This window comes from Anas platyrhynchos, chromosome 3, assembly GCF_047663525.1.
Source record: "Anas platyrhynchos isolate ZD024472 breed Pekin duck chromosome 3, IASCAAS_PekinDuck_T2T, whole genome shotgun sequence".
Taxonomy (NCBI): Eukaryota; Metazoa; Chordata; class Aves; order Anseriformes; family Anatidae; genus Anas; species Anas platyrhynchos.
In genome coordinates this window covers 93358334-93385000 of record NC_092589.1, presented here as the reverse complement: position 1 = coordinate 93385000, position 26667 = coordinate 93358334, and the positions used below count along the sequence as shown (strand labels likewise).

At 34.6% G+C, this 26667-nt stretch overlaps 1 protein-coding gene across 1 annotated transcript in view; it reads right to left on the bottom strand.

The window, feature by feature from the left end:
• Positions 1-26667, bottom strand: part of LGSN (lengsin, lens protein with glutamine synthetase domain) — a 64882-nt gene that overhangs the window by 3905 nt on the left and 34310 nt on the right. Inside the window, exons 2-3 of the mRNA XM_072036315.1 lie at positions 10565-11552; positions 642-820 (exon numbers count right to left, since the gene is read on the bottom strand). Of these exons, the coding sequence (XP_071892416.1) occupies positions 642-820; positions 10565-11552 (1167 nt within the window). The remainder of the gene's footprint in view (positions 1-641; positions 821-10564; positions 11553-26667) is intronic.

The following is a 26667-nucleotide window of genomic DNA, read 5'->3' as shown; positions in this document are numbered from 1 at the left end:
TAAATAAATAAATAATTAAATAAATAAATAAATTGATCACTCTCTTCTGTGCATATACATACAGATATAGTACAAATATTTGTACTGATATGAGTGAAAGTATAATATAGCTATGCACATGAAGCATCATAGAAGCAATATACTGAAAAGGCTGACTAGTCAGGGATACAATTGCTTCTTAATTTGGTTCTTATTTCCTGAATCATCAATATGGCAAGTATTGCTATTAAATCACTATTTTCTCATCTGATTTACTCATAGCTAAAGGCATTTTCATTTCCTCATTTTCCTTCTGTTAGTGGTTACACTTTTTCTTTACTGATATTCAGGAACCAAAATCTTTATTATAGTGTTGAACTTGATAATTCTGATGAAAGAGATTATTAGAAGTGCAAATAACTGAAATTATTAGATTTACTTATTTAGATTACAATTTTTGTGGAACAGAGGGTAATCTAAATTAAAAGGGAGGAGGGGGAGTCTAGATCCTTTGGGAACATTAACAAGTAGAAGGAACAGAAAAATTGTTCAAAATTGAACTTTCTTCCTGCACTCCAAAAATAATATATGTATATATAACATAAATTAAGGATGATGCCATGAAAATACATTATCATATACCTAAAAACCAAAATACTTACATGAAAAAAGCGAGAAGGAATGTTCTTTGATCTTGACACACCGTGGAGGTCTATTGATTCAAATCTGACAAACTGTATGTTGTCTCTGGCCATCTGCTGCTTAATAAATTCAATATGAGAGAACAGGTGAAGGAGAGTTGGATTTCTGAGGCTGTTTATATCAGGCTCTGTGCTGGATGCTATAAGTGAAGAGGAATGTTCACATCAAACAAAATAATGAATGCTGGAATGCAAATTACTATTACTATTACTATTGCAAAAAGTTCAATAGTGGCAAACAATGACAAAAAAAAAAAAAAAAAAAAAAAACAGAATTGAGATAAAGATATGGATCACAAAATATTTTTATAAGTAAACAGGCAATTTTGGCCTGAGGATCCATATAGAATCCCTTGTTTTCTGGAGTGGCCTATAATTTGAATGAATTTTTATTGTGATAAGAAAACACAGAAGTATCATGTAGTAAATCCAGGAATATCTGAGGGATACCTCAGCTGTTTTGTTGGGTGAATTTAGGAGCACAAATAGCAGCTGGATATCTATTTCTCACTGAAACCTGATAGAATTCAGGTGCTGTATTTCTTTAATGCCTTCAAAAAACACATGGATACAGAAATGTGATAAAAAGGGCACTTATCTATTAAATCTTTCCCAGTACCTTCTAAGGAAGCCTGCAGTCTTCTCCACAGGCAGCAAACATTTAAGAGAAGTTTATGCATTTACTGGTATAGAGTGGCCTTCTTTACTGTATTACAGAAGCTGTAGGACAGTATAAACTTCTTGGTATAAAAGCAGTAACATTTGAGTATAATTTTTATAGTGGAGCAGAGACCTAGGCACTGTAACTTCTTTTCACATCCGCCAGATGGCTTTCCCTTTAAGTGTCTAAGTATTATTACTATCCAAGTTAAACTGAATAAAGCATTAATTTCAATTTATTACAATAAACTTATTAAATCAAGGGCAAAATCTAATATTAAGAAGAAAAAAAAAAAAAAGAAAAGAAAAGAAAAAAAGAAAAACAGTACAAAGCAAGAAGGTAAAAACAAGGAAAAAAAAAAAGTTGTAACATCTTCTTCTTATGACCTCTTTCCCTTTCATTTGCTTCACTTGTGAGCAGTTTATTGAAATACCTTTTTCCTTCTGTCTTCTATAAATATCAGGGAACTATGTCCTTAAATGGATATACATTGAATAAGGAAGTATTGTTTAAATTTTGTGTTACATTCTCTGTTACAATTGCAGCTAAAACACAACTAGTGAGCACAGAATATACGTAAACTATCTTACATATGTCATTCAAGTAATTGTTATTTGAATTCCAATTCAGTTGTCCTATAACTTTGTTCTACAAAATAAATGTTTACTGACTTTTAGCAAATTTGACCTCCTTATGGACCATCAATTAGCCATCTATTAACAGAAAATAAACTGTGACTGTTTATCAGATGGAAAGAGTTCATAAATATTCAAAAAAGTGTAAGAAGCCTGAGGTTTTTCAATCTAAAAAGACTGCTCAAGCCCTTATTCTACAAGTGTTTAACGTTAAAGTGTAAACGTTAAAAAAGTAAAATAAATAAATAAATAAATAAATAAATAAATAAGCAAAAATTGTCTTCTCCAGTTGGACTTATGATTAATTATTATTAACTTTTAATTTAACTTTTAAGTTAATTATTATTAACTTTATTATTAACTTTTTCTAGATTTATCTAGAATTAAAATTAACATTGACTTAGTAATAGTCTAAAACTAAGCTAAATAGCAATTTGGACAACACAATAGTCAAAAGACAGATATTTATTTTATTTACAAGATTCTTGACACAAAATCTGTTAGAATCAATAGAAATACTCTCACTACTTTCACGTTTTAGAGGCAGTTTGTCATTTATGATATCACTTGTATATTGTCTTTCCCACTGAAATTATAAGGTTTTGTAAATTATATGATAGATAAAAATATTAATATCTCTGTCTTGAGACTTAATATCTCTGACTGATTTTGAAAATATGAAAGTTTTTGTTTGTTTGTTTGTTTGTTTTTTGCATAATATAGAGAATGACTGATCAATAACAATACTTCTTATATTTCTCCAGCACAAGTCACAAAAATACATTTTGTTGGTAGCTGCTGTATAAATCACTAGCAAACTAATTCCGAGAAGCTAGTGATGACTAAAGTTTAGAAAGGTGCACTAAGGATCTGAGTACTTTGTCTTTTCCCAGTTTGTACAATCATTAACTAGAGCATTAGCTAATGGAGAGAAGGTAGCTAATAAATAAGTGTCTACCTGAATTCAATGCACAGTTTTACATTCTTATGAGGTAGGACTGTATCCATGAGTGTTCCCCTAGCTCCCTGAGACTGTAGAAGTAACACCAAATTCATTCTCAATTCATAAACTCTACTTACAGAAACATGTATGTACATTTCACAAGGTGTTCAGATTTGGTTTCAATTTTTCATTTTAAAAAATAATTATAAATCCATACTGTATTTCTTATGTTTGATCAGTAGTACACAGGAAAGCATTTAATGTTTCTGTTTCTGTCTGTATTTCCAATTCAAGTTACCACAGAGAAAAAAATAGTATGGCTTATGTTTGTTTTGCAATTACTACAAACTAGCTACTAATCCATGTAAATTATCTACATATATCTTTCTTAAATATGAGTATACAAAACTACAAATATTATTACTCCCTAAATCTACAAACTCTACAAACTATAGTATTGTGATTATTTCTAGCAGAAGAGTGATGTCATTCTTGAATTATTACTATTGAAATCATTCAGTTTCCTGAGAACAGCTGACTTCTGTCTAGGGCAAATTGTTAACATTTGCTTTATGTTCTCAGAAAAGTACCATCACAGAAGGAAAGTCCACATGTCCCAGATCAATCTGTTGTTATCTGCTTGTTCAAAGAAATTCTTTCCCATGGTCTCTTGTTAAATCACACAGCATCTAAAGCAAACAATTTCTCAGTTCTATAAGAGGTGACTGTGTCAAACTGATGAAACAAAAAGAACATGTTACATGTTGCCAGGGGACTTAACAGTGACAGGAAAAGGCTGACCTAACAAATGTAGTAATATTGGAAACTCTTCTTTGAGAAATACAACCACCAAGGTAACATAAGGCAATAACAGCAGATACCAGGAGGTAGTCTCCAGATACAAATCATGCACTGGAGAAGAGACCAAGAGACCACATTTCCACTGGTCCCCTCAAGTCTCTTCTTCCAGCAGCACCAGCTGTGCTAGATACAACCGTGCTGCAGTCATATAGCTGCTCTGCTCCCTCCTCCTGTCCCATGAGAAGGGGTCTGGGTGCCCTTAGAAATCTGTCATTGGGTGCTCTGAAGATCTGTGTGATATTGACCCCCTTTATAAGTCTTGGGTAGATGATATTCACTGGCAATGTGTCCAGTGGGATAAATATATTTATACCCTTCTAAATCCTATGAAAATACCTGTCAGTAGTAACTTAAATATAGCTATTCATCTTTACATGACTCTGGTCTGTGTATTTAAGAGCAGACAGTGTACTTGGTTTGTACAGCATATTCTTACATTTGTCTTAAAACATTAACAGCCTCTTCCTCAAAACTCATATGAGAGCCTTTATAATGTTATACATCATTCTTATTGCTATTATTTAAAATCTCTCCTTTGTATCCCCATCTGCTTGTTTAACATGCTAAGTAGGAGTACTGAGTTATATTTAAATAGTAGTGTTGATATGAATGGCTATCAGAAATATTTACACTTGAAAACATTATGTAATTTAACTTTCTTTTCACCTAACTATAGTTTCATCAAAAATGTTTACAATATTGATTTCTGCAGTCAAAAGGTGTTCCATAACTCTTATTTTTGCTCCCTACAAGCCCTCTGACAGGGGAAGAAAGATGTAATCATACCAAAAAATTATCAAAGTGTGGGAGAAAGTAAAAATATTTCCCTGTTTGATTTTCATATTTGAATATTTTTCCATCTGTTTCTTTGTCTCATTTTATCTTGCTTTCCTTTTTAATCTTAACTCTGAAAATGGCTTTTTAAACTAATATGGTCACAGAGAAGTTCAGCTCTTTTTCATGAGTTTCATATCTAATTTAAAGGTCAGTTTCAACCATCCACGGATTATTCTTTCCAAACTCTACAACAGTACATGACATAGCTTCTCAGAGGAGCTACATTATTGAGAATTAAAATACAAAATACAATTTTATTTACCAACTGATGAAAGACAAAATAAAAGACTCATTTTTTTCTATCTTCCAGGGTGTTTTATAAAATGGCTGTTCTGTATTGAATGAAAAAGTCATCACAGTTTTATATAAAAGTTAGAGACAATTCCACCTAGACAAGAGGATTTGAAAATAAAATATGTAGAAATGTCTGAAAATAATAATGTGGGTAATATCTAATTGATAATCTTAAATGTAATGGATATAGAGTGCCATGCCTTTCTTCAAACTCAAACAGAAAAATTGAATTTAAGGGAGGAATCATTAAGCCAAGTTCCATGAAGTGAGTTATACAGTATTGCAAACTAGATAGCCCCTTCTGATTTAAAAATATTTGAACTAATGAGGAAAAATAAATAAATAAATAAATAATAAAACAAAACAAAACAATGAATGCAAGAACTACATTAGCCAAAAGTGAAATTACTTAGGGAAAAGAAGGTAGAGACTAAATTATTCTTGAATACATTATAGAAGGAAAGGTGGCAAGCAAAGAAATCAAGCAGACACTCTATTCCACTTACATTAGGTCTAAACTAGTTGTTTTGGCAATTGTTACTATCACTGTTATTAGAGAGAAACTAAGTGTCTCAAAAAGGACAGAAAGAATTACTGACTATACCTCTTTTTCTCACAGAGCTACAGGATGACTAGCTTACTGCAGGCACCAGAGACAGATGAGAAGAATTTCACCCAAAAGAGTACATAATGGAGCAGAAAGATAGGATGGAAGTGCTATCTGAACATTTTTGTTTTGTATAGATCAAGAAAAAAAAAAGGCAAATCATATAGAGACACAGCAGGAAGAGATTTTCAGCTATTGGTATGAAAGATAAAGGACTTAGGAGTTTTGGTTTGCTTTAAAGAAAAATATCTGCTCTTAGAGCTTGTGAGGCAAAAAAAAAAAAAAAAAAAGTAAAAAAATAAAGTAGCAAGTTATATACAGCTCAGCTCTAAGGAAAAATGAAGTAAAAAGAAAATGTGATGGTTTATTTGACAGAAAATAGGGGCAATCGAGAAAGTTTAGGAAGGAGCTAAGTTTCAGCCATGTTATATTCAAGTTGAGTTCAAAATGTTGAAACAGCAACATCAGAAAAATAAAATGAACTGCAGATAGGGTATAAGGAAGGAAAATGATGAAATAGCACAGCATTGTTTTTTTCTCTTTGGGAGAGCTGTGAAAACAGAACAGATTGTATAAAATATAAAGCAGAGAAGACCAGCAAGTCAAAAACATCATCTTCCCCACAGTAATCCCCAAAGTCATGCAGGAATGACTGCAAGAGGTACTGAACATGATCAGCCCAGAACAGGATTTTACAAACCTCTCCAGTGTCCACTTACAGCTCCTAAAGTGTCTTCATTTTTACTTCCTGATCAATGAGCAAAATCAATAATAACAGAAAGACATTCCTCTTCCAGGTGAGCACAGGGAGTGGTGAACTCTGGCAGCAAGGAGTTCAGACTTTGTTAAAAACGTGTGGACAAGCATTGGTTTCTGTGGAGCAAAAAGTCTATGCTATTTGCATTGTATGAAAGTCTTCTTTTCATACTTCTGCCTGTAAACACCAGTTATCATCTCTTCTAACTGCCTTTTTACCAACAGCCTTGAGCATGTCAAGAATGGCATCATGAGATTACTTACTGTAACTGAAAAGTGCTCATAGAATTGATAAGTTCCGCTCTTAAGAAATATAAGAAATATAGCCTGGTAGCATCTATTTGACATATGGGTCCCTTCCAACTCAGGACATTCTATGGAGAATTTAGCAAAGGAACTAACAGTAACTGGAATATTTGGGGTCAACACCCGAATAACTTCTCATGTTGGAGTTCTTTTTCTGCACACCTAACATTTCAACAGTCACTAGGTAACTTGCGAAGCCTACAGCTATAGTTAAGACATATTTTCATTCTTCAGAAATTTTCTCCACCCTCCTGATCCCATGATGGTCACATTTTCATGTCCTTACTTGACATATGTACAAGATCAGCCCTGTTGAGAGGACCCATTCCTGGAGCTGTGCACATTTTAGCTCTTCATTTTTTTATTTTTTTTTCTCGGCTACAGACCAGGATGTACAAAAGGGCATTTACAGTGTGTTGCCCACCTACACCTACATGGAGATGCTGCTGTCTCTTAAGATACAGAGGATAGCTTTGTCCTAAGCCTGTACAGTGGCACTAGGTTGTTCAGTTCAATTAATTTCCTTCCGTGACAAAGAGAGCCCCACCCATGTTGTGAATCACGATCCTTGGGAACTCCAGATTTCTCAGATAAAATTTTCTTCTGTCTCCTCTCTGGTTACCACAGTATAAACATTCCAGTTTAGCAGTATGTAAAGCAACATGGGATATGTTCTGAGTTCAGTGAGGTTAATATACATTTACATTATATACTACATATATAAAACATATTCCTGTGTGTATATGTACATGCTATAAAGTGTTGTGTAATGCTATATACATTCAACTTCATCTGCATTTTTACTGTTTGGAAGACTCTCTCTTGGTCTCCCAAGATCACAGGCAGTGAACAGCTTACGAAGCATCTGATTATTAATGACTACATGCTAATTTGCAGAAGTGCCCATAATTATCATATATGGATACTTATGCAAATAAAATTCATAAATTCATGTTAATGTAGTCAGTAGAATTACCTAATTAGCTTTAAGTGTTAGCTTCTATCTTTCCATGGTGATGAATTGAATTCAAAGAGCTTTAGTTTCAGCTCCAGTTTCACTGACAGTGTCTAAACAGTATTTTTCATGTTGGCCAAATACTTTGGGTGTCATTTATTTATTTTTTATTATTATTATGCTGTATTGTTGTTTTGTTGTTGTTGTTGTTATTATTATTATTATTATTATTATATGTTATTTTGTTTCCCTCAAACACTTATTTTCACAAAAGAGCTGGCAAGCAATATATGAAGTATTCAGAAGATGAATAGAAATCCCATGCAACTTCCAAACAGAAATTTGGAACAAATGTATGAACTTTTTTTTTTGAGAGATGTTAACCAGGTAACTAGTATGGCTATATTTCAATCCTCTGCATTACAATAAGGCTCAGCTATGTTTTAGCCCTCCTACTCCTTCCATCTAGTGATTGTCCATTAACTGAAAGGATAGGTGTGTAGTTTTAGAACAGTTTTATACTCCAGACATCCAAATCTCTGTAAGTGCTCAACATAATAACTAAAGAATTACACTAGGCAGTATTTATCTATTTTTTTTATTACAGCCATATAATTTCAACGTTCTCCTACTTTGTATTCTATATTAAACAAAGACACAAAGAGAACAATCTCTGTGTTTATTTGTAAATCCAATGTTTTGAAAATTTGCTGAATATGAGTAGTGTTTCAGATAGATGCAATATAGATGTATAGTATACATGTCTAGATCCAAGACTTTTGTTCAATCACTTTTGTAACTAAAATGTTCAAGATAACATTTTAGTCATAAAATATTTTGGATTTTTTCTTATAAATCTTAATTGGCAATGAAATATTGTTTATGGAAAGACTCATTAAAGACTGCAGAATTTTATCTAAATCTTTCTTCCCTTCATTTGAGCTGAGTATATTCAATGAAGATTAATTTCAAAGCACACAAGTTTCTATGTAAGTAGAAATTATTTCTACACAAATAATGTGTTGTTTTTTGTTTTTTGCTTGTTTTTTTTTTTTTTTTTTCATTAGTGGAACTATAAAAGTATACGTGGCACCCTGTCATTTGTTTGGTCAAAGACAAATGGAATCCAAACCTTACGAGACTTGTTTTGTTTTAGATGAGACAAAACAGTATTCCTTCCCCTCCATTCATAGTTAGTTTTCAACTAGAGTTTGCTCACAGTCATTGTTACTGCCAGTGACACAGATAAAGATTAACCCCAGGTTCATTTAGGCATTTCAGAGTTAGGAAAATAATCTAAACTAAACATGTAGAATTCTTCCCCATTGAGGAGAAAGAGAAGCCAGTTTCTCAAGACCAATTTCTCTAACCAATTTCTTTCCATTTTCTTTAACCATTCTGTCTTTGAAGAGAGAATGACTGTCTTTCTCTGTCTTTCTCTACTGACAAAGAAATGAGCTTGACTAGATAGACACTTTAGTGGCTATATTCTGGTTGAAATCTCTCTGTAGAGTCTACAGTTAATCTAATCAAATCCTTATACTTTTTAAATGGTGTTATGGCAAAGAATAGTTTTTTACATTTTTTAAAACTTATTTTCTGGTTTTGCAGAAAACAATAGTAATCTAAATTTGGCAATTAATTTTGCTAGCCCTTCAGCAGGGGAAAAATACTGTAAGGGAACAACAATATTGTAAGGGAACAACATCCACTGTAGGCTAAGAAATAATCCTCTAACTTGTTTGTTCTAATAGACAAAAATAGAGAGTGATTTGAGCACAAAATGTCATTTCAGACCTTTATATTTCTCATATAGTGCACTGAATTACTGATGATGATCATAGAGTCATAGAATGGTTTGGGTTGGAAGGAACCTCAAAGATCATCTAGTTCCAGGCCCCCTGCCATGGGTAGGGACACCTCCCACTACGAACAACTATTCATGGATATTGTATTCTGAATTGTTCAAACTGGCTAATGCAATGTCTACTGAAAAATCCTCCTGTGCCCTACAAAATTTCGTATATTCAAACTGCCTGTCTTCAGAGCATATACAACCATGTTTCTACCATCTGAAAGCAGACTTTTCAAAGAGCAGGGTAACTTAATATTGTTACACAAATTTAATTGTGACTTATACATTTTATTATATAGTCAATGATGGATATTTTTTTTATTCTTATTAATGAAGAGTTAAGATTCGTATTTATTGTATCAGTCATATAAGTCAGAGGGCATCATATCTACCCTGAAAAGCTGATGATGTTATCTGATCATGATACTCCTGGAAGTTTATTAACATGATATCTCTTCAACTGGTAAACTGTTGTTTGTGTCCTTCCTGGAAAAGACACAAAGCAACTAACAGCTCAAGCCCATTACATTATTATAGTTAATAGTAGCATTCAGCTTGCTGATCCAGCTAGCCCAGAAGTCTAGTTTTTACTGTTTCAAAGAAACCACTACCTATTAGTAGCAATTAATCTGCTCTATTAACACTTCCAAAATGGACTTATTGAACACCATGAAGATAAGTGGAAGTTCTCTGCCTCATTTGCTTTTCTTCCCCTATATTTTATATTAGATGTTTTGCATTCCAGTCCTCTCACAGGAATAATAATTGCAAACATCATACCTACATGGGAGCAATTTCCACTGCTGGATATGTTAACAAAAAGGAAATTTTAAGAAGCCCAACTGCCTTCAGAGTTTTTCAGTGTCTAGCAGACCTTTGGGAAATGTTGCCTGCACTTAGTTTAAATGAGGAAATATTTCAATTTTAATGAACATGACATGACCACTTGTGCATGGCAGTTTTTGGCAGGCAGCTTGGCATCATAAATGCCTTACTTTCTAAAAAACTCAGCACAGATGTAGGGTAGAACTTCTGATCCACCCCAATGATACAGAAGCTATGAGTATCAATTTTCTCATTAGTTCTGACTAAATTTTGCAACTTCACAAAACCCCACAAAATAACAGAAGCATTTTCTTTAACAGCACAGCAGGTGTTGGCTAAATATCCTTACCGGTATGGCTTGCAGAAGAGCTGAACTCAATCTCTGGAGCAGTGCTTTCTGCACACGTAGAAGTTGCTGGTTGTCTCAGAATAGGTTGATCCACCTCACCGCCTGCTGGCTGTTGCTGAGCAGACCCAGCAGAGCTGAGAACCAGAAGAGACTTGCTCTGCTGTCCCACTCCCTCCTTGTGGAAACTGTGGTACTTTTGATTCTCTTTTCCAAAATGGAGACTAAACAAGTCAAAGGGTCTGCCCTGTTTATCAGCTATTTTCTCCCCAGGCTTCAAGTTTTGCTGAGAAAAAGTGCCACCTGACCTACCACTGCAATTGGGCCCATGGTCAGGAAGAGGACCTTCACTTAGAAGTTTTTTCATCTCTTCCAGACTTTGTTCAGAAATGCCAGGTGTGAAGGACTCTGCAGTACTTCTTCCTTGTGCGGTTGCAGTACTCTCCAGGAAGCCTGTCTTTGTCATATGAAACTTGCTATCTTCATCTGTCCTACCCTGTTCTTCTTGTATACACTCCATCTTTTCACTGTCCTCTTCCTTGTACACTGTGTCTGCACACCCAGCTTTTTCTGTGTTGTTGGCAGCTTGTACACCCATGGGCAACTTTGTTTTACCTGGTGTATCTATCTTCTTATGCATTTTTTCTTTTACTTTTTCCCCAGTGCCAGCATCTTCTGGGATTTCATGTGTTTCCCCAGACATGTCTTCTTTCACGTTGCTGACAAAATGGGAAATGCCACTACCCCCTCTGTCTTTTTGCACTGGAGGAAAATTAGTCAGGTTTTGAAGAGATTGATGTGATGGTGGTTCTGAACAACCAGTGATTCCTTGAAGATGATGAGGATCTGGGATTTTTGAGGTATGAGACAACTCCATCTTCTCATTTTCTAACAGAGGAACATGCTTTGTGGTACCTTTGACTCCTTTTTTCTTTCTGAAACTACATATATTGTTGCCATCAACTTCGTCATTGGCAATTCCAGATGTGTTCTGCAACCAGCAATAAAATATACAACCAAATAATATGCATGAATGAAACAGAACATAGGAATGGTCTACTAGCACCAGCTTCATTTATTTTGTGGCACTTCCATCACTTCTTGCTCATGGAGGTCTTTGTGGTTACTAATTACCTTCAAATTATACTATTTGGATAAAAGGTTCCTACTGAAAATTGAGTGAGAAGGTCTTAGGTTTTAAAACAAAACTGGTCAAAGTACCTTCATAATTTAATTTTTAGGCAATCTTAGCAAATGAAAATATAAGATGTACACTGTGTGACGTCATTTGTCAAAAAAAAAACATGGCCTTTAAATATGAAAAAGTATTTTTTAATCATTACATTTATACATGTTCTTGTTCATATCAAAAACATTTGTATTTATAAAGGAAATAAATAGCCTTAAAACAGAATGCTGCCAATCATTTGGGATTGTATGGGAAGTGAAACCTAAAAATAATCTGGCTTTAACTGAATTTCAAGGATCTAGTTTGGCCAAATAACCAAACTGCCAGGGCAGCTGTCAAATAAACAAGCCTCTATTTGGATTATAATGAGGAAAGAACCAGAGGATAATATTTACTTTTATATTTGGCATTAATATGATTTACATTGTAGTGTTGGGAGCAGATTTCTAAATTTATATAAAAAATATGGAGATGGTGCAAAGAGAAGCAACAAAAATTAATCTGTTAGCATTATCCCACAGAATATCAAGAAATATCTGAATCATCTCTCCTAAGTAGCCTGATAGGATCATTTGTGGTCCTATTACTATGGGTAATTACCCCATCACTGTAGGTAATTAATTATTTTACAAACTATCAAGGTAGGGATCAAATTCTCCATCTCATGAAGTCGCAGTGAAGACTCTGTAATACTATTTAACCAAACTATATATCACTCCATAGCTGATCACAAACTGTTATGTTGGTCACAAATACCTGCTCAAACATTTATTGATGACTAAGCAACTTATCCAAGAGTTCTTGGTTTGCTTGGGTCGGACTGGAATTAACACTTGTAAAATAACTGGGAAACTGAGAGATACCATCTTTGTTACTGTTCTTCACCTTTTCCACAAAGACTAGATTCTGTCCAATTTCTGAATTTGCAGAAGAAATAGGGGTCTGCACAGAAAAAAGGTGAATGCCAGTCTGGATAAGGCAAAAGAGTTTCCTGCTGGCAGACAAAAGCATTTAGAAGAAAAGGCAGCAGTGTATGAGATGTATGTGGAAGGAAACAGTTGCATGGCTTCCACTAAGACAATTAATACCTCCCTTTTCTGTATTATTCCTCCTATTTTCTCATTATGTTCACCCATTACGCTACTTTCCATTAATGCCCCAGTCAAAAAGGCATAAGACCTTTTTTTCCTGAAACAGAGCTCAAGGAAAGCTTCCTTCCTCTCTTCCCTTTGCTCTGAATCTCTTTGATGCACTTTATTACAGCTTCTTTTGGAGCTCACTGGGGCATTCCTGCTAGCCCAGAAAGCAGATGAGTGCCAGCTCTCTAAGAAGGACATGACGTTCTCTGCCTGTAACTCCCCTGCACATATCACAACCATGACTTGGTTGGCTCTTTGAATCTACATGATCTCATTGACAACAGAAGTCTTTTCTTACCTCAGTTTTAGCACTCAATTTCTAGTGATTCCATTTTATATTCAAAAAGCTTTGGTTTATTCTCATAAAATGATTCTGGGTGTACTCTGATACCTCTACACGTTCACCCATGCAGAATAGGCCTAATTCCTACAGCTCTGTGTCATAACAGAATAAAAATGTAATGAAGATTCCTTCATTAACATTCAGTAATGTTCCTGAATAGACGAGCAGACAAGAACTGCTTATAATGGAGCATTTTAACATCCTCATTAGTAATACAACTTGAATGAAGCTGGGGAACTATTGATTGCCAAATGGAGTAACCTAAATCATTGTGAAATGAAAGAGGCATCAAATTAAATTTCTAGATATATAAAATGTTTTTCTGAAAGGAGAGAAGAGTTTCAGCTATGAAAGCTATAATCGTTAGAGGATTGAATTTTTAATGAATTTACGAAAAATATTTACTTAAACATCCTCTGCGGCAAAGGCTGCCATCATTAAAATATTCAGATTTCCTCTTTATGAAGTCTTCATATTTCCTTTGTCTTCTTCAATAGCTTGAAATCAGTAACATAACATAACAATATCTGCATTTCTGCCCTGCATTTGTGTATTCTGTGCTTAAAGATAACTACTGAAAATTCTAATGTTAGATGCAATTCTTGTCAGTTGTCCCTATTGTAGATCTTTGAAAATATGTTGAAAATAACTAAATATGAACACATCCTTTTGTATAATACTTAGATATTGAAGTCAGGCAAAGAGTAGTTCATGTAACAAATGTAAATGTAAAACATCAGAAATCTACCTGTTCCTGTAGTTAACCATGCTAAATGATTTCCTGAACACAAGGTTCATACTATAATTTTACCAAAACAAATTCCTTCTGAACAGAGAAGAGAAGGATAAGGACTGGCCACTTGTATATTCATTAATGGAAACATTTCTTTGTAATAAAATTCTAATGGCCAATGTGGCTATAGTACTCTGCAAAGAATTTATTTTCTTTACAGAAGTTGAGACACAGTTGAGTACTGCATTTTTATCATAGGATATTTATCATAGAAAAAGGAGATCGTGCCCATTGCTCTTAAATAAAAACACTGACCATTTTTTTGCATTTAAAGAAAATAAAATCTTACATTTACACAGAGAAAAATCTATGCATTACTTAGAACCCTCAGCACAGGGCACTCTGTGATTTTGTCTCTGTGTAATAATGATTCTTCTAAATAAACTGAGATATGTACATGTATGAATTTTCATTTAAAAGTAATTTCATGGCATTTTCTGAAGTGGATTAGTGCTGAAGTTTTTGCAAGGTGCAATTATAGCATCCTTTGATATTAAAAATAGTCATATGCATGAGTTATGATACAGCCTTACTATCTAGTAGTTTATGTCAAAACTAGTAGTTTCTACATAAATTACTACTACTTTTATCTAGTAGTTTACCAGAAAGAGCCTGGTGCTTGGACACAGAGGCAGAAGAACCCAGGAAATAAGACCTAAGAATTTACTCATTAATTTATTATTTCTAGAAAGTTTTATTTACTGAATACAGAATCAAGTATCTTTCAAGTATCAGCTTGAAAGACATGGTTGGATAGTGATCATGCCTTAATTTAATTGAACCATGTGTCCTGTTATGCAGAAAGGAAAATAGAAATATTCATGGCACTAATATGGCAAAAGTTCTAGTTATTTTTATGTCATTACTGAAATTACTGAATGTTCCTACATTTTTGTTGCTGTGTGGCAGCAATTAACAGGAGCTACTATAGCTACGTGAAAATTCTTTCAGCCAACATTTGTTTCAGAATCATTCATGGGGCTGTTTTTTTTGTTTGTTTGTTTGTTTCTCATTTTCAAATATTTACTGACACACTAAATCAAAGATCTTGAAAGTTTTGAAGTTTTCTTCTCTTTCTTAAGTCATAAATACTCAGGTGGTGATTCAAATATTCTTGCCAGAAAGGTTATTTCCAAAATGTAAATGAAGTGTGCAATACTATGAAATAAATCTAAAGTTTAGGTTTTCTAAAAGATGTATCTGATGTTAAATGTCATTGATAGGTATCGGTACTCTGCCAGGTCTTTACTTCCATTGGGACTTCTTGCCCCAGTGCTGTAACTCATGCTGGCACATTGATCCCCTTTGCAAAGGGGATTTGGCCCTAGAAAGCTTTCAGCAGAGGTGAACCACTGTGAGTCCTACAAGGCAGGTAGTCTAGGGGTGAAATAGACTTAATGTCTTGTTAATAAATAATTTAAATTCACACAAATAACAGCTTTGCATGTCTTCACTTGATACCTAGTGTATCATGTCATGTGCACAAGTGTCTGGATGTCTGTGACTATCAACAGAACAAAGTTCTCAAACTACAAAGTGCAAACTACAAAGTACTACAGTGCTTCAGGGCTACACTTGTGTGTTACAACACTGTATTATATAGCACTATAAAATATAGCACTGTAAAAGTAAACAGTGTAAAATATAGCACTATACAAAGTATAGCACAAATACGATTGTATTAGGGTGCTATACAAGAGAATATCCTGCTGTTCAGCTCTCACATGACAATGACAGGTAAAAGGTGTAGAGAACAGAAGACAGTATCAGCAAGCAAATATTTCAGCCCTGTGCAGATGAAATTGCTTGCTCTACTTAACCCAATTACATGCCACTTCTGGCATGTCGTCAGGCTCCTACAGTTGAAAGACATTTTATATCTTGTGGCAACACAAAAGCCATACATCTAAAGCAATTTATCTCAATCAGTTTGTGTTCACTTCTAAGCTTTGTACAAGCTCTGAAGTGGAACATTAACTATATCATGAAATACAGCACTGCCAAAAGGCAGTTCGTCTGTAAACCTGCCAATCCACAAGCCAAGAACATTTGGAAATGTAAAGGGTTGCCTTTGGGAAGAATAATAAGCACAGGGATATCTGGTGTGTGGAGCAAGTGAAAATCCAAGACAGTTCTTGAACCTTTGCCTTAAAAGGCTTTTATAGATGACTCAAGATATATCTGCAATGTACTATGAGACAAATTCAGAGGTTGCAGAGGGAACCTTCTATTTTTTCTTACTTTTTGTTTCCTTCCTGACCTTAGGAAAGAACTCAAAAATTATTGGGATTTATAAACCTCTCTAAAAAAATCTACTGACAGAGAGACAGAAAAATGAGAAAAATAAATAAATAAATAAAATAAATAATGAAAAATTCATACTATAGCATGTGAACGGGAAAAAAAAAAAAAAAAAAAAAAAAAAAAAAGGAGCAAAGAAATATGGTTTAAAAGATTCCCTAAGTAACTGCAGATGAATAGCTGCACTAGGATTTATATTACAGAGGAAAGTGAAAGAGAGAACAGTGAAACTCCAGCAGCAGCTTTTACATATATAGTCAAAGAGATAACCCAATGTTTCTGCTACCGGCTATCCAAAAACTTAATGCAGCCATTCAGCAAACAGCACTGGTGTATCAATCACATTCTTGTTTTCTCTTTTCTTTCAGATTATTAATCAATTGTAGCCATTATTTAGTTAAGAGGTCAGAAAGTAAGGAGGTGAAATTGTGATGGTCTTCCTCTGTTATTAAGATTTTTCAAGAATGGAAGATTCATTGTGCATAGAACATCAAGACATTAAAATCTGGTATTAAAAATCAAAATTCTGTAAGGTGTGATTGGCTGAATGTTTTATTTATTTAAAGTTAAATAGCTTCACAAGGGTTTGAATTTGTTTTTCTATCATAAAAGTCGGTGGTAAAAAAATTAAATTAAATGTTTTCAGTCTAATTTCCAGTCTAAGAAAATCTTAAAATATTGTTCAAATGATGTTGACAACTGGCCTGATTCACATTGTTTGAACATTTTTCCAGACTTCAAAAGTAAAACAAATTTTGTATTACACTTCGATTATCTTTCAATTGTTATGGAACTATAAATGCTGAAGAACTTTCTGGCTGTTACCAGGTTTCCCTTTTCAGCTTCCTCTGTTTGGTGCAGCCAAGTTAATTAATGTTTTCATGTGGCAACAAATCTCAAAAACTAAAATTCAGGTCTTAGCAAGAGGTGCTCCTTAAGACATTATATAACAGTGTACGTAAAGCTAGTACATCCATGTCCAAGTTTTTTCCCTGTCTCTTCCCCTGACAGATGGAAAGAGTTACCCAGCTGCTTGCCACAGCAACCAGGCAGCAAAGGAGCAGAGGATGATGGAATAATTATCTACTGCTGGGAATTAATGCAGCTTCACTAGAGTCACTGGAGCTACTCAGATTTATACCAGGAGGGAATTTGGCCCATGGAGTATAGAGCCACAGAAGACAGCACAGACATTTCCAGGGAGTTGCTCTAGGAACAGAGAAGGATTTTGTGGTTTTTTTTGCTTGCAGTGCTAAAACAATGTATGCTACTGTAAATAGACACTGGTGGTTTGTCAGCTAGAGACATGAAGATCACAGCACATTGTCAAGTTATTGCTGTAACTAATTCCTCTCTCAGTGACCTTGTTTTATAAAGTGGTTCTCAGAGAGTGATTTACTGCTACAAAAACCTCCCTGTGAAGGACCTGCAAGTGGCATAAATATTAGGTACATGTGATTGTTTTGCAGTTAGAGAAGCTGTAAAACACAGTCTTGCCATAGGTCATGGGAAGATGTGTGGTAATGTTAGGAGCAGAAGCAAAGTCTCCTTTCTTTTTTGAAACTTTTAAATATACACAGGATTATTAATGTCCTTCATGGGAAAATGAATAGAAGAGTTTAGCTCACTTATTTTCACATCTGACATCTGCCTTCCTCTGCTACTCCCATCCAAAGACTTCATGCTACATATCCAATTAGTAGATTAGCTCTCAAGGTCATTGATTCACTGCTTCAAGGCAGCAGAATCCTTGTGGCAAAGTTATTTGCAAATACTTTCCCTTGGACCGTGCCACCTGCAACATGTAAGAAAATTCCCTAAAGGAAGATAGACTCTCAAAATTAAGAAACTGATCCTGCTTTCAAAATGACTTTGGAACAGAAAATTACATTGGTGGTGTCATTTCCAACTTGCAGTGGTGTAAATGAGATGTAAGAACAGGATCCATTTAACATATGACTGATCCTCTCTCTGGAAGACATTTGCAAAGAAATGGACTTCATGATATACAGGATTTTATGTCTAATTTCTATGACTCATTTCATATCTAAAGATGGTCTGGGAGGCAGTTAGTGACTCAGAGAAGGTATATCTCCGGCATAGTATTCATTTGTTCACCTCGATAAAAAATTTTAGTAGCCTCAGGAAGTCTGTCTTCACCTTTACTTTCGAGCTACCTTATATCTTTCTCAATATTTTAAATTAAACATTTTAATTTCATATTTTCCACAATAATATCTCTTGGACCCTACCCAAGATAACAGTGGTTGGTTTTTTTGGTTGTTTGTTTTTAGTTTTGTTGAAAATATTTAATGCAACTTCAGGGTCAGAATCAGCTTTAAAATGCACTTATGTAGAAACTAAGCAGCTCCAACTCCACTCAGCTCAGTAGAACAAATCAAGGGCATCATTTTCAGGTCAGACATTTATGTTAGTGGTTTCACTTACATTAATGATGTCAATCTACTTTTTCACAAATATTAATGGGTCAGATTTTAGACCTCTATTTCTGATACTTTTGCTAAAGTTATAAATGGAAGATATAGGAAATTAAAATGTGAGACTTGCTTTCTAAGGTAAATGGTTGTTTGAGCTTAAACCAGAAGTCTTTCTTTGACCTACATCTGGCTCAGAATTAGACCATGCTCAATACATGTGCGTGAAGACATACACATACACCACAATTAAGTATTTGTTCCCTTAAAATCTTGAAGTGGATATAAAAAGTATTTTATATCATATTATCTGCTCAGATATCATTCACAGTCAGTCCCTTACCTCCTGAGTAAGATCTTCCTTTTCGTTCATGTCCACTTCATTCTAGTTCAAGTCACCATTAGAAATGGCTTGGTAAAATTCTAATAGAAGTACATCCTGTATTTATAGGCATGGACACAACAAAGGTTAGTTAAAACAGAATTGCTGTAAAGTTCTTTTCCCAGAAGGCTATGCAGGTGATGAACCATACAGATCAACCCTAATGTGTCATGCCCAAGAGCACCACTTTCTGGAACAGTGTTAAAGTAGTAAAATAACAAATGCACATTATTAGCTGCCTGCCTGGAAACAAAGACAACCGAGTATAAAACTGTTTTGCTCAACTTTTCTCCTCACAAAAGGTTTTTTTTTGCTCTGTAGCAAGCCATTTTTGTTCTAGAACAGAAGCTATTGTTAGGCTCCTTCGAGGTAAAACCTATATTGGACTTTATAACAACAGTATGTTATCAGGGCGCAGAGGTAGGAATTTGAAAGGCACAGCACACTACAAGAACAACACAAAGTACTAGACTGCTGTTCTAGATGTTTGCATGTAGCTGATTAATACTGGTGAATCTGTCTTTTTGGGGGGAAGGGTTTGGGCTTTGTATGTTTGTTTTTTTGTTGTTGTTTGTTTGTTTGTTTGTTTGTTTTGTTTTGTTTGTTTTTTTTTCCATCAGGTCTCTAAAATCGTATCAATGATCAGATAGCTAAAGTTGCCTTTCTTATACTTCTTTAGTTATCTGTTTTAATATGGATTCAAAGGACTATGTTTAACTGATATTTCATTCATCCAATTTCCTTTAGCTGACCTAATGTGGATGATTGTGTGTGATTACAACCAGCAGCTGATCTCCCAATAAACTCATGTGAGCATCATGTTAAGAATAGCACTTCATCATGCAAAAAAAAACAGGTTTAGTAATTTTTCATACTTTAAAAAAAAAAAAAAAAATACTGAGTTTGTTAAAATTACCCCATCAAAATAAGAGCCATGGATTTGGAGTTACAGTTCACAAAAATCTCTGGCTTCCTCAGTTAAATTTATAAAGATAGGTGCCCAGGACCCAAACAATGATTCTGAAAACCCTTCCTCAACTTGGAGGCACTGAAAGGCTCTGGAGCTCTCATCTCAGTTACTCCATCTGCTCGAGTGCTCTGACTGCCCTTATTGTGAACTGCCCCACTTGTCACAAAGCAGAGCAGGACAATATCTGCATAACTCTGTGAGTTTATCAGTGTTCAAGAAATAGACTTACTCATAAGACTATTAACAATGCAACATTGTGCTAAAAATGCTCTTGTCAGCTTATACTAGCTACAAATTAATTTTTAACAGCTCATCAAAGGTGTACTAGGTACCCTAATGTTTTCATGGATATATGTTCTATGTAGCATATGTTCTATGTAGCACTGGAAAATGAACCCAAAGAACAGCCCATAAGCGTGTTCTCTGGAGTAGAAGCAGATTTACACAAAATGTTCTGTTTCTTTTAGAATGTAATACTGATATCATGAGTTTGTGTAATTATTTAATTTAAATATGCTGGTCTTAAGCCACAACTTATCAAATATTAATCTAAAAACCTAGACACTTTGGAAATACAGCACATGAGACCAGCCATTAACAAAAGTGATCACTTAATATTTTAACTACAGGTACTTTGTATGCACTATGATGAATACGTGGTAATGAGAAATGGAAACTGCTCAATTATCCCATTAGCCTCTCTTCAGTAGCTAAAAAAGAGAGACAGCTTCTCTTATGACAGCTATTGCAGCAGATAACTGCCAGCTCAGGGGAGCTCTCTGCTGGCTAGTGGCCAAAATCTCACTTCACCATCACTGCGGTTTACAACTATTTCTGATCTCAGCTACTGATGTCAGGGGTTTTTTTCACGTGTTTTCCAGAGAAGAAATTAAAATTTTCACTGTTCATAATCTTCTCCCATTCGAACTGGTTTTCCAGAAAGGGAAATTTCTACATACTCTTCATTAACTTATTTTTAAGTAGTAAAGAATCAAGCCTTAAGCATCCATTGGGAATCTTTTTCTCTCAGTGTTAGGTGGAGGTTACTTTCAGTTGTTAATTTCAGTGGGTTCCCTGGAATACCTACATTTTTAAAAAGAAACTGTACAGGACAAAATTTCTGTATCTTGGATAGGTCTTGAATGGTGCCTAATGATTCCCAGGTTGGAGGAAGGAAGGATTACATCCTGTGATCTGTTCATGGGCCTGGAAAATTTATCACAGTAATTTTATCACTTCCTTTTATCACCTAAATTTAATTGAATGCATCCATTCCTGTTTCTAATCCTGACAGGCATGCCAAAATACACCTTTACTACCTAACTGGTTTCAAAAGTAGTCCTCTTAGAGGTTGCTGAAGTAGGTAACTAGAAGTTAACAGAGGAAACAGTTCAAATGGAAATTTGCTTCCACCACTTGCAGAAGCCTTTAAAAATAAAGGGTCTTTCAAAGTCTTATAGTATTCTTATAACACTCAGAGACTTCCAAACTGGTATCAACTGGCTAGTGTCAACTAACATCCACAGGGCACAGATCTGTATAGATACACAGGTTAAGATGGATTTTTTACAGACCTATCTCTGGAGCTTTTGAGAACAAAAACCTTTGAGCTCCCCAGTTACAAGGCAGGGAATTACATAGAAGTAAAAGGAGATATTCACTAAGTCTCTCCCTCACAACCATAAATATATAAAATTCAGTGCTAATACCAAAAGGCTGGCATTATAAAGCCAAAATAGAAATCTGAACAGCAAAATCCCTTTAGGAAGATCCAACCTAATGTGTTCCTTCAACAACGAGATATATTTCTGTTTTAACCTCTAACCTTGTGCGTTGTCATCATTATTAAACAAAACTGTACTTTGTGTTGTAGAAAGTGTCCTTTTCTTCACCATTTCTTCACAGCTGATGTTAGATATTATCCAGTCTCAAGATTTGCAGAAGACTGCAGTTAAATTCCAGTTTAAATTGCCACCTAGTAAACTATGAGCATAGAAACATGATTAGAGCTTTGTTTTCTATTGATCTTTATTCATTTACTATAGCTATCTATCTGCTATGTCCTCTTTTAGGATTTATTCATATGACTTTCTCTTTCAGCACTGTCACAAATAAGCCTTCACCATGCATGACAGCATTTATCTAGCACTCTCCCATCCATTGCCCAGTGCTTCCTTCTTGATTTATATTCCAGTTAGGTAGCAAGCAATGCCCCTGAAAAAAGCTGTTCTCTTCTGTATTTTCAGGTGTCAAAAAGTAGGCACAAATTGATACAGACAAGGAGAGTACTGAAAAGCTAGTCTAAGATGTATTAGGAGTTAATTATGGTAATTTTTTAAATCAGTGACATTAGTAAGAAATGTTATCAATGGGTAATTGATAATGGGTAATGGGTAAGAAGCAATTATTTTATACTCAGAAGAACTGCAGTTGTCTTAAATGTTGATTATTGGAAACTGTAGCACTATTTGTGCTTCAGGTGACGCCTTAATATATGCTCTCCATAACTAAAGCGTTAAAATTGAATGTCAGACCTTATTATACCTCTCCCAGTTTTTGGTCTTTCATGTATTAAATGTGAAAATGAAATACAGAGACCTGTTGTTTATTTTACTCTTGACATCACACTTGATTTATTTTCTGTATTGGAATTTTAAAATTACTTTTCAAATCACAAAGAACCACTAATTAGATCATGATGGGTCTGTCATTCTGTAAGTCAAAGTGATACCTTTACATGAACAGCCTAGACCTTGTAAGTTTGCATCATTCCTAATAAAATGAATCTGTTATTTTTTCATCCTTTTCATTCCCTCTTCTATCTTAATAAGTGACTGGAAATAGTTCTGTTTCTTTTATCTATTGCTTTTTATTGTTTTTTTTTTTCTTGCATTCTCTGTCAAAAATAGAATTTCTTTTCCAGTCTGGAAATCAGGCTGTTCTTTGTATGTTTTGAGCTTTTCACAAAAAATTCATATGCCATCTTTTCCTTCCAAGGCATATACTAGTGGTTTTTTTTGCTCATGCATACAGCTGTCACTGAAACAGAATCAAAAAAAAAAAAAAAAAATACAGAATGTTAAAATTTTTAGACAGGGGTTGAAGAATATTAGATTGGAACTAGCCATAGCTATAAGAAGAATTAATAGAATCATAGAATCATTCGTGTCAGAAAAGACCTCTAAGGTCATCTAGTCTAACCTTTAAAATGCAACCTTTCAAATGCCTGTGCCCCCAGCTCTGCTCCAATATTCTTCCCTCCCCATCCTTTGCCACCACCATGGCAACATATGCTCAGTCCCCTGGTGGTCACACACTGTCACAAGGCAGATGTTGCTGTGGGTATAAAGTTACAGAGCTGTGCAGCAGCTAGAAATCTGTCTGGTTTTCCATGCCTCTACCAACATGACATCACATGGGAAGCTTATCGCACCAACCCAGTGCTGAGGCATTGCATAACCTGTGGTGGAGTCTGGGGAGGGAAACCAGCAAGCAAGGTGCAAGACACTTCTTTCAGTGAACAGAGTGGCTGCACATGGCCCTGCAGGCTATAATTAGGAATTAATCTGGATTTAATTAAATCCAGATAATAATGCTTAAATTACTAATCCCACCAAACAATTTGAGCATCACTAATACTATTCCAGTTTTACAGCTATCTATATAACGCTGCACTCTCTGATGCACTCTTTGAGATGAACTGGAAGAAGCTGTGCAATGGAAACAGCACAACAGAAGCACCAACACAATCTCCTGCAGTAACTGTGATTTTCCACATTAATTTACCATCTAAACTTCTGGCAGATGTCACATGCCCTGACTCATCAACACAACAGTGTCACAGCCTGAGGTGCTGTAACTACAGTTCATTGTGTCCTATTAAGGTCCCTTTACAGACCTTACATCCTATTAAGGATGTAAGGTCTGTAATGTCTTGTTAATTCATTCCAGAACTGTGCTAATTCAGGTTGCTGTGTACCCATGCTGAAGGAAGGTTAGGTGTTTACCATTGGCTGTCAGCGTGGGCCAAGATCTTTGCATTATGGTTTAATTTCTTACCTCTTGTTACTTTCCACTACTTCCTTCAGCTTTCTTCTTTTCTAGATTTGTCTTCAAGAGCTGTTTCACATTTTGGCTGCCAGATCGATTTTAGCAGAAGGATGGGATAAATTAATTTTAAATTAATTAATAAATTAATTTAATTAATAGCTCAACCATCTCTAACCTCTTACAGCTATTGCCTTTGTTCATGAGTTGTTCATGGAGGACTATATCCTACCACAGCAAAATAACTATTATGTCTCACTCATTTCACTTTTTCCATGGTTAACCCTGTGCACGTGGCCCTGCCTGCTGCAGAAAGAGGAGCACAGTGACACTAGCAGCCTTGGCCTTCCATTTAGACATAGGAAGTTTAGATGTGTCTTGACAAGGCTTCCAAATTCTTCTAGGTTAAACCAAAGAGCAGACTGCAAGCTGTCACTGACATGCATTAATACTACAGCAAGAGGTGCTCTATGGCAATAGAGAGGGAAAAGGAAAAACATCCTTCAAGTACTACAGGCCCAGACTGATCCAACTTTCTTGCAGTGTGCAAATATTTCAGCCTGCCTGGTGGCAGACTTGTCAAATACTTTTGCTGAGGAGCTAGCAATGGTTTCATAGTACTTAGTTATGCAAATCATTGAAAGTAATGAGGTATTCCATAGGAAAATTAGGGAATGTAGTGCATGGTTTGAGACTACTAACAATACTCACACCAGTCATTCTCCTATCCTGAATTTTCTAATTGCCTACCCAAACAGTACCGTATGTGATCAATAAGAAGAATTAATGGTGTCTGGTACTTTAATTTGTACTTATAAATTGGAAAAATCTAAGATGAGAAACTACATATCTGTCCACTTTATGCATTTGCTTGTAAAAAAAAAAAAAAAAAAAAATATTGATAGATGTTTAGTTTAAGGTCTTTTTCAGGTTAGTCTTAAAACAAACCTGGAGTCTTAAAACAAACCTAGGGGAAAATATCTCTAACATTATCTATGGAGAAATTTTTAGCACTTTATAGATGAAGAGGAATTCAGTACTGTGTTATTATGCTTACTTTAAACTAGTGTAGTTCTGCTGATTAAAATTTGATCCCAGCTTTATTAGCCTAGTCATCTAGACCTTTTGATATGTTTGTGCTATTGTACCATAACTCCACTATTCTTTATTTTTATTTCCTCAGTAAATTTGTCCACTGCGAAAATAAATTCTCTTTTTCTTGTATTCATACATGTAGGTGCCTACTCCCTTTTCCCCGATACATTATTTATGTTGTTCAGGCAGAAAGGAGCATACATGTATGTTTCATTTGTTCAGTAAAGTATTCACCTAAGGTACAGTATATGGTTTTGATGCAACTAGTGTCTGAATATCCATTCAATATAGTAGTCTCTCTATACCAATTCCCCTACCAATCAGGCCAACAGCTGCTGTTGCAAAAGGAAAAAGTGATAAAGGAGCTTAATCTTCCTTGTCAGAATTGTTCCACTTGATGCAAACTGATTACAAATTCATTGGGTCAAATAAAGGACATATAATTTTAATTCTATGTACCATTAGTGAGGGACTCTGCTAGACAAATGAAGCACCTCGTTAAATCTCTGTCACAGTAAAAATTATATATTTTACATAGAAGTTGTTTTTCTATTTAACTTTTGTGCCAGGCAGGTTTTGTTTAGATGGTGTAGGGTCCCTTCCCTTTATATGATATTCTTTCAGTCCATGGGGATTACACTGATCTCAGTCACACCAGTAGAAAGCCAGTAATATTTTTAGGATTTCAGTGAAATTATTAGAATGACAATAAGAACTATACCACAGACCAAATTGTTTAGAATTTTAAATGGTTATATTAAAAACATAAATAGTTTTCAAATGTTTTCCTAATTAGGAGCAAGAAATCTAAACCAACCATAAGAATACAAGAGTAAAGTGATCACAGCTATAAAAATGTAAATTTATGAATTTAACCAAAAGTAACCTTTGAAATCTATTTTTTTCCAGGAATCACTGAAATTAAAAAAAAAAAAAAAAAAAAAAAAAAACTTATCTGCTCAGTAAGAATGAAAAGTATTAAGCAATTGTCATGTTTTCCTGAATTCCCATAGGGAATAATGTAAAGACATCTTATTAACAACACTGAAGAATATTATAGCAAATGTCATAACAGCTTTTGTCTATTCTTGGAGCACCAATACACTCCATGTACAATTTAAGAACAATTTAATTTTCAATTAAGACAATTAAGACAAATTAAAAACGTCTTTCATTTTAAAAACATCTTTGTCTTACATTTTCAAGGAACACTCGAAAACAAACCAATGCATAAAGAAATAGCCTCTTTATGAGTCTGGTGTTTTGGTGGGTGTTTGTTTTGATTTTTCTCTTCTTCTAAAACTCTGTGCTAGGGGTTTAGTAAGTAAACCAGCCTTAGTAAATAAATAAGAGTTTACATGCTGTATATGAAATCACTTATGACTTCACTTATGACTTTTATTATATGGTGT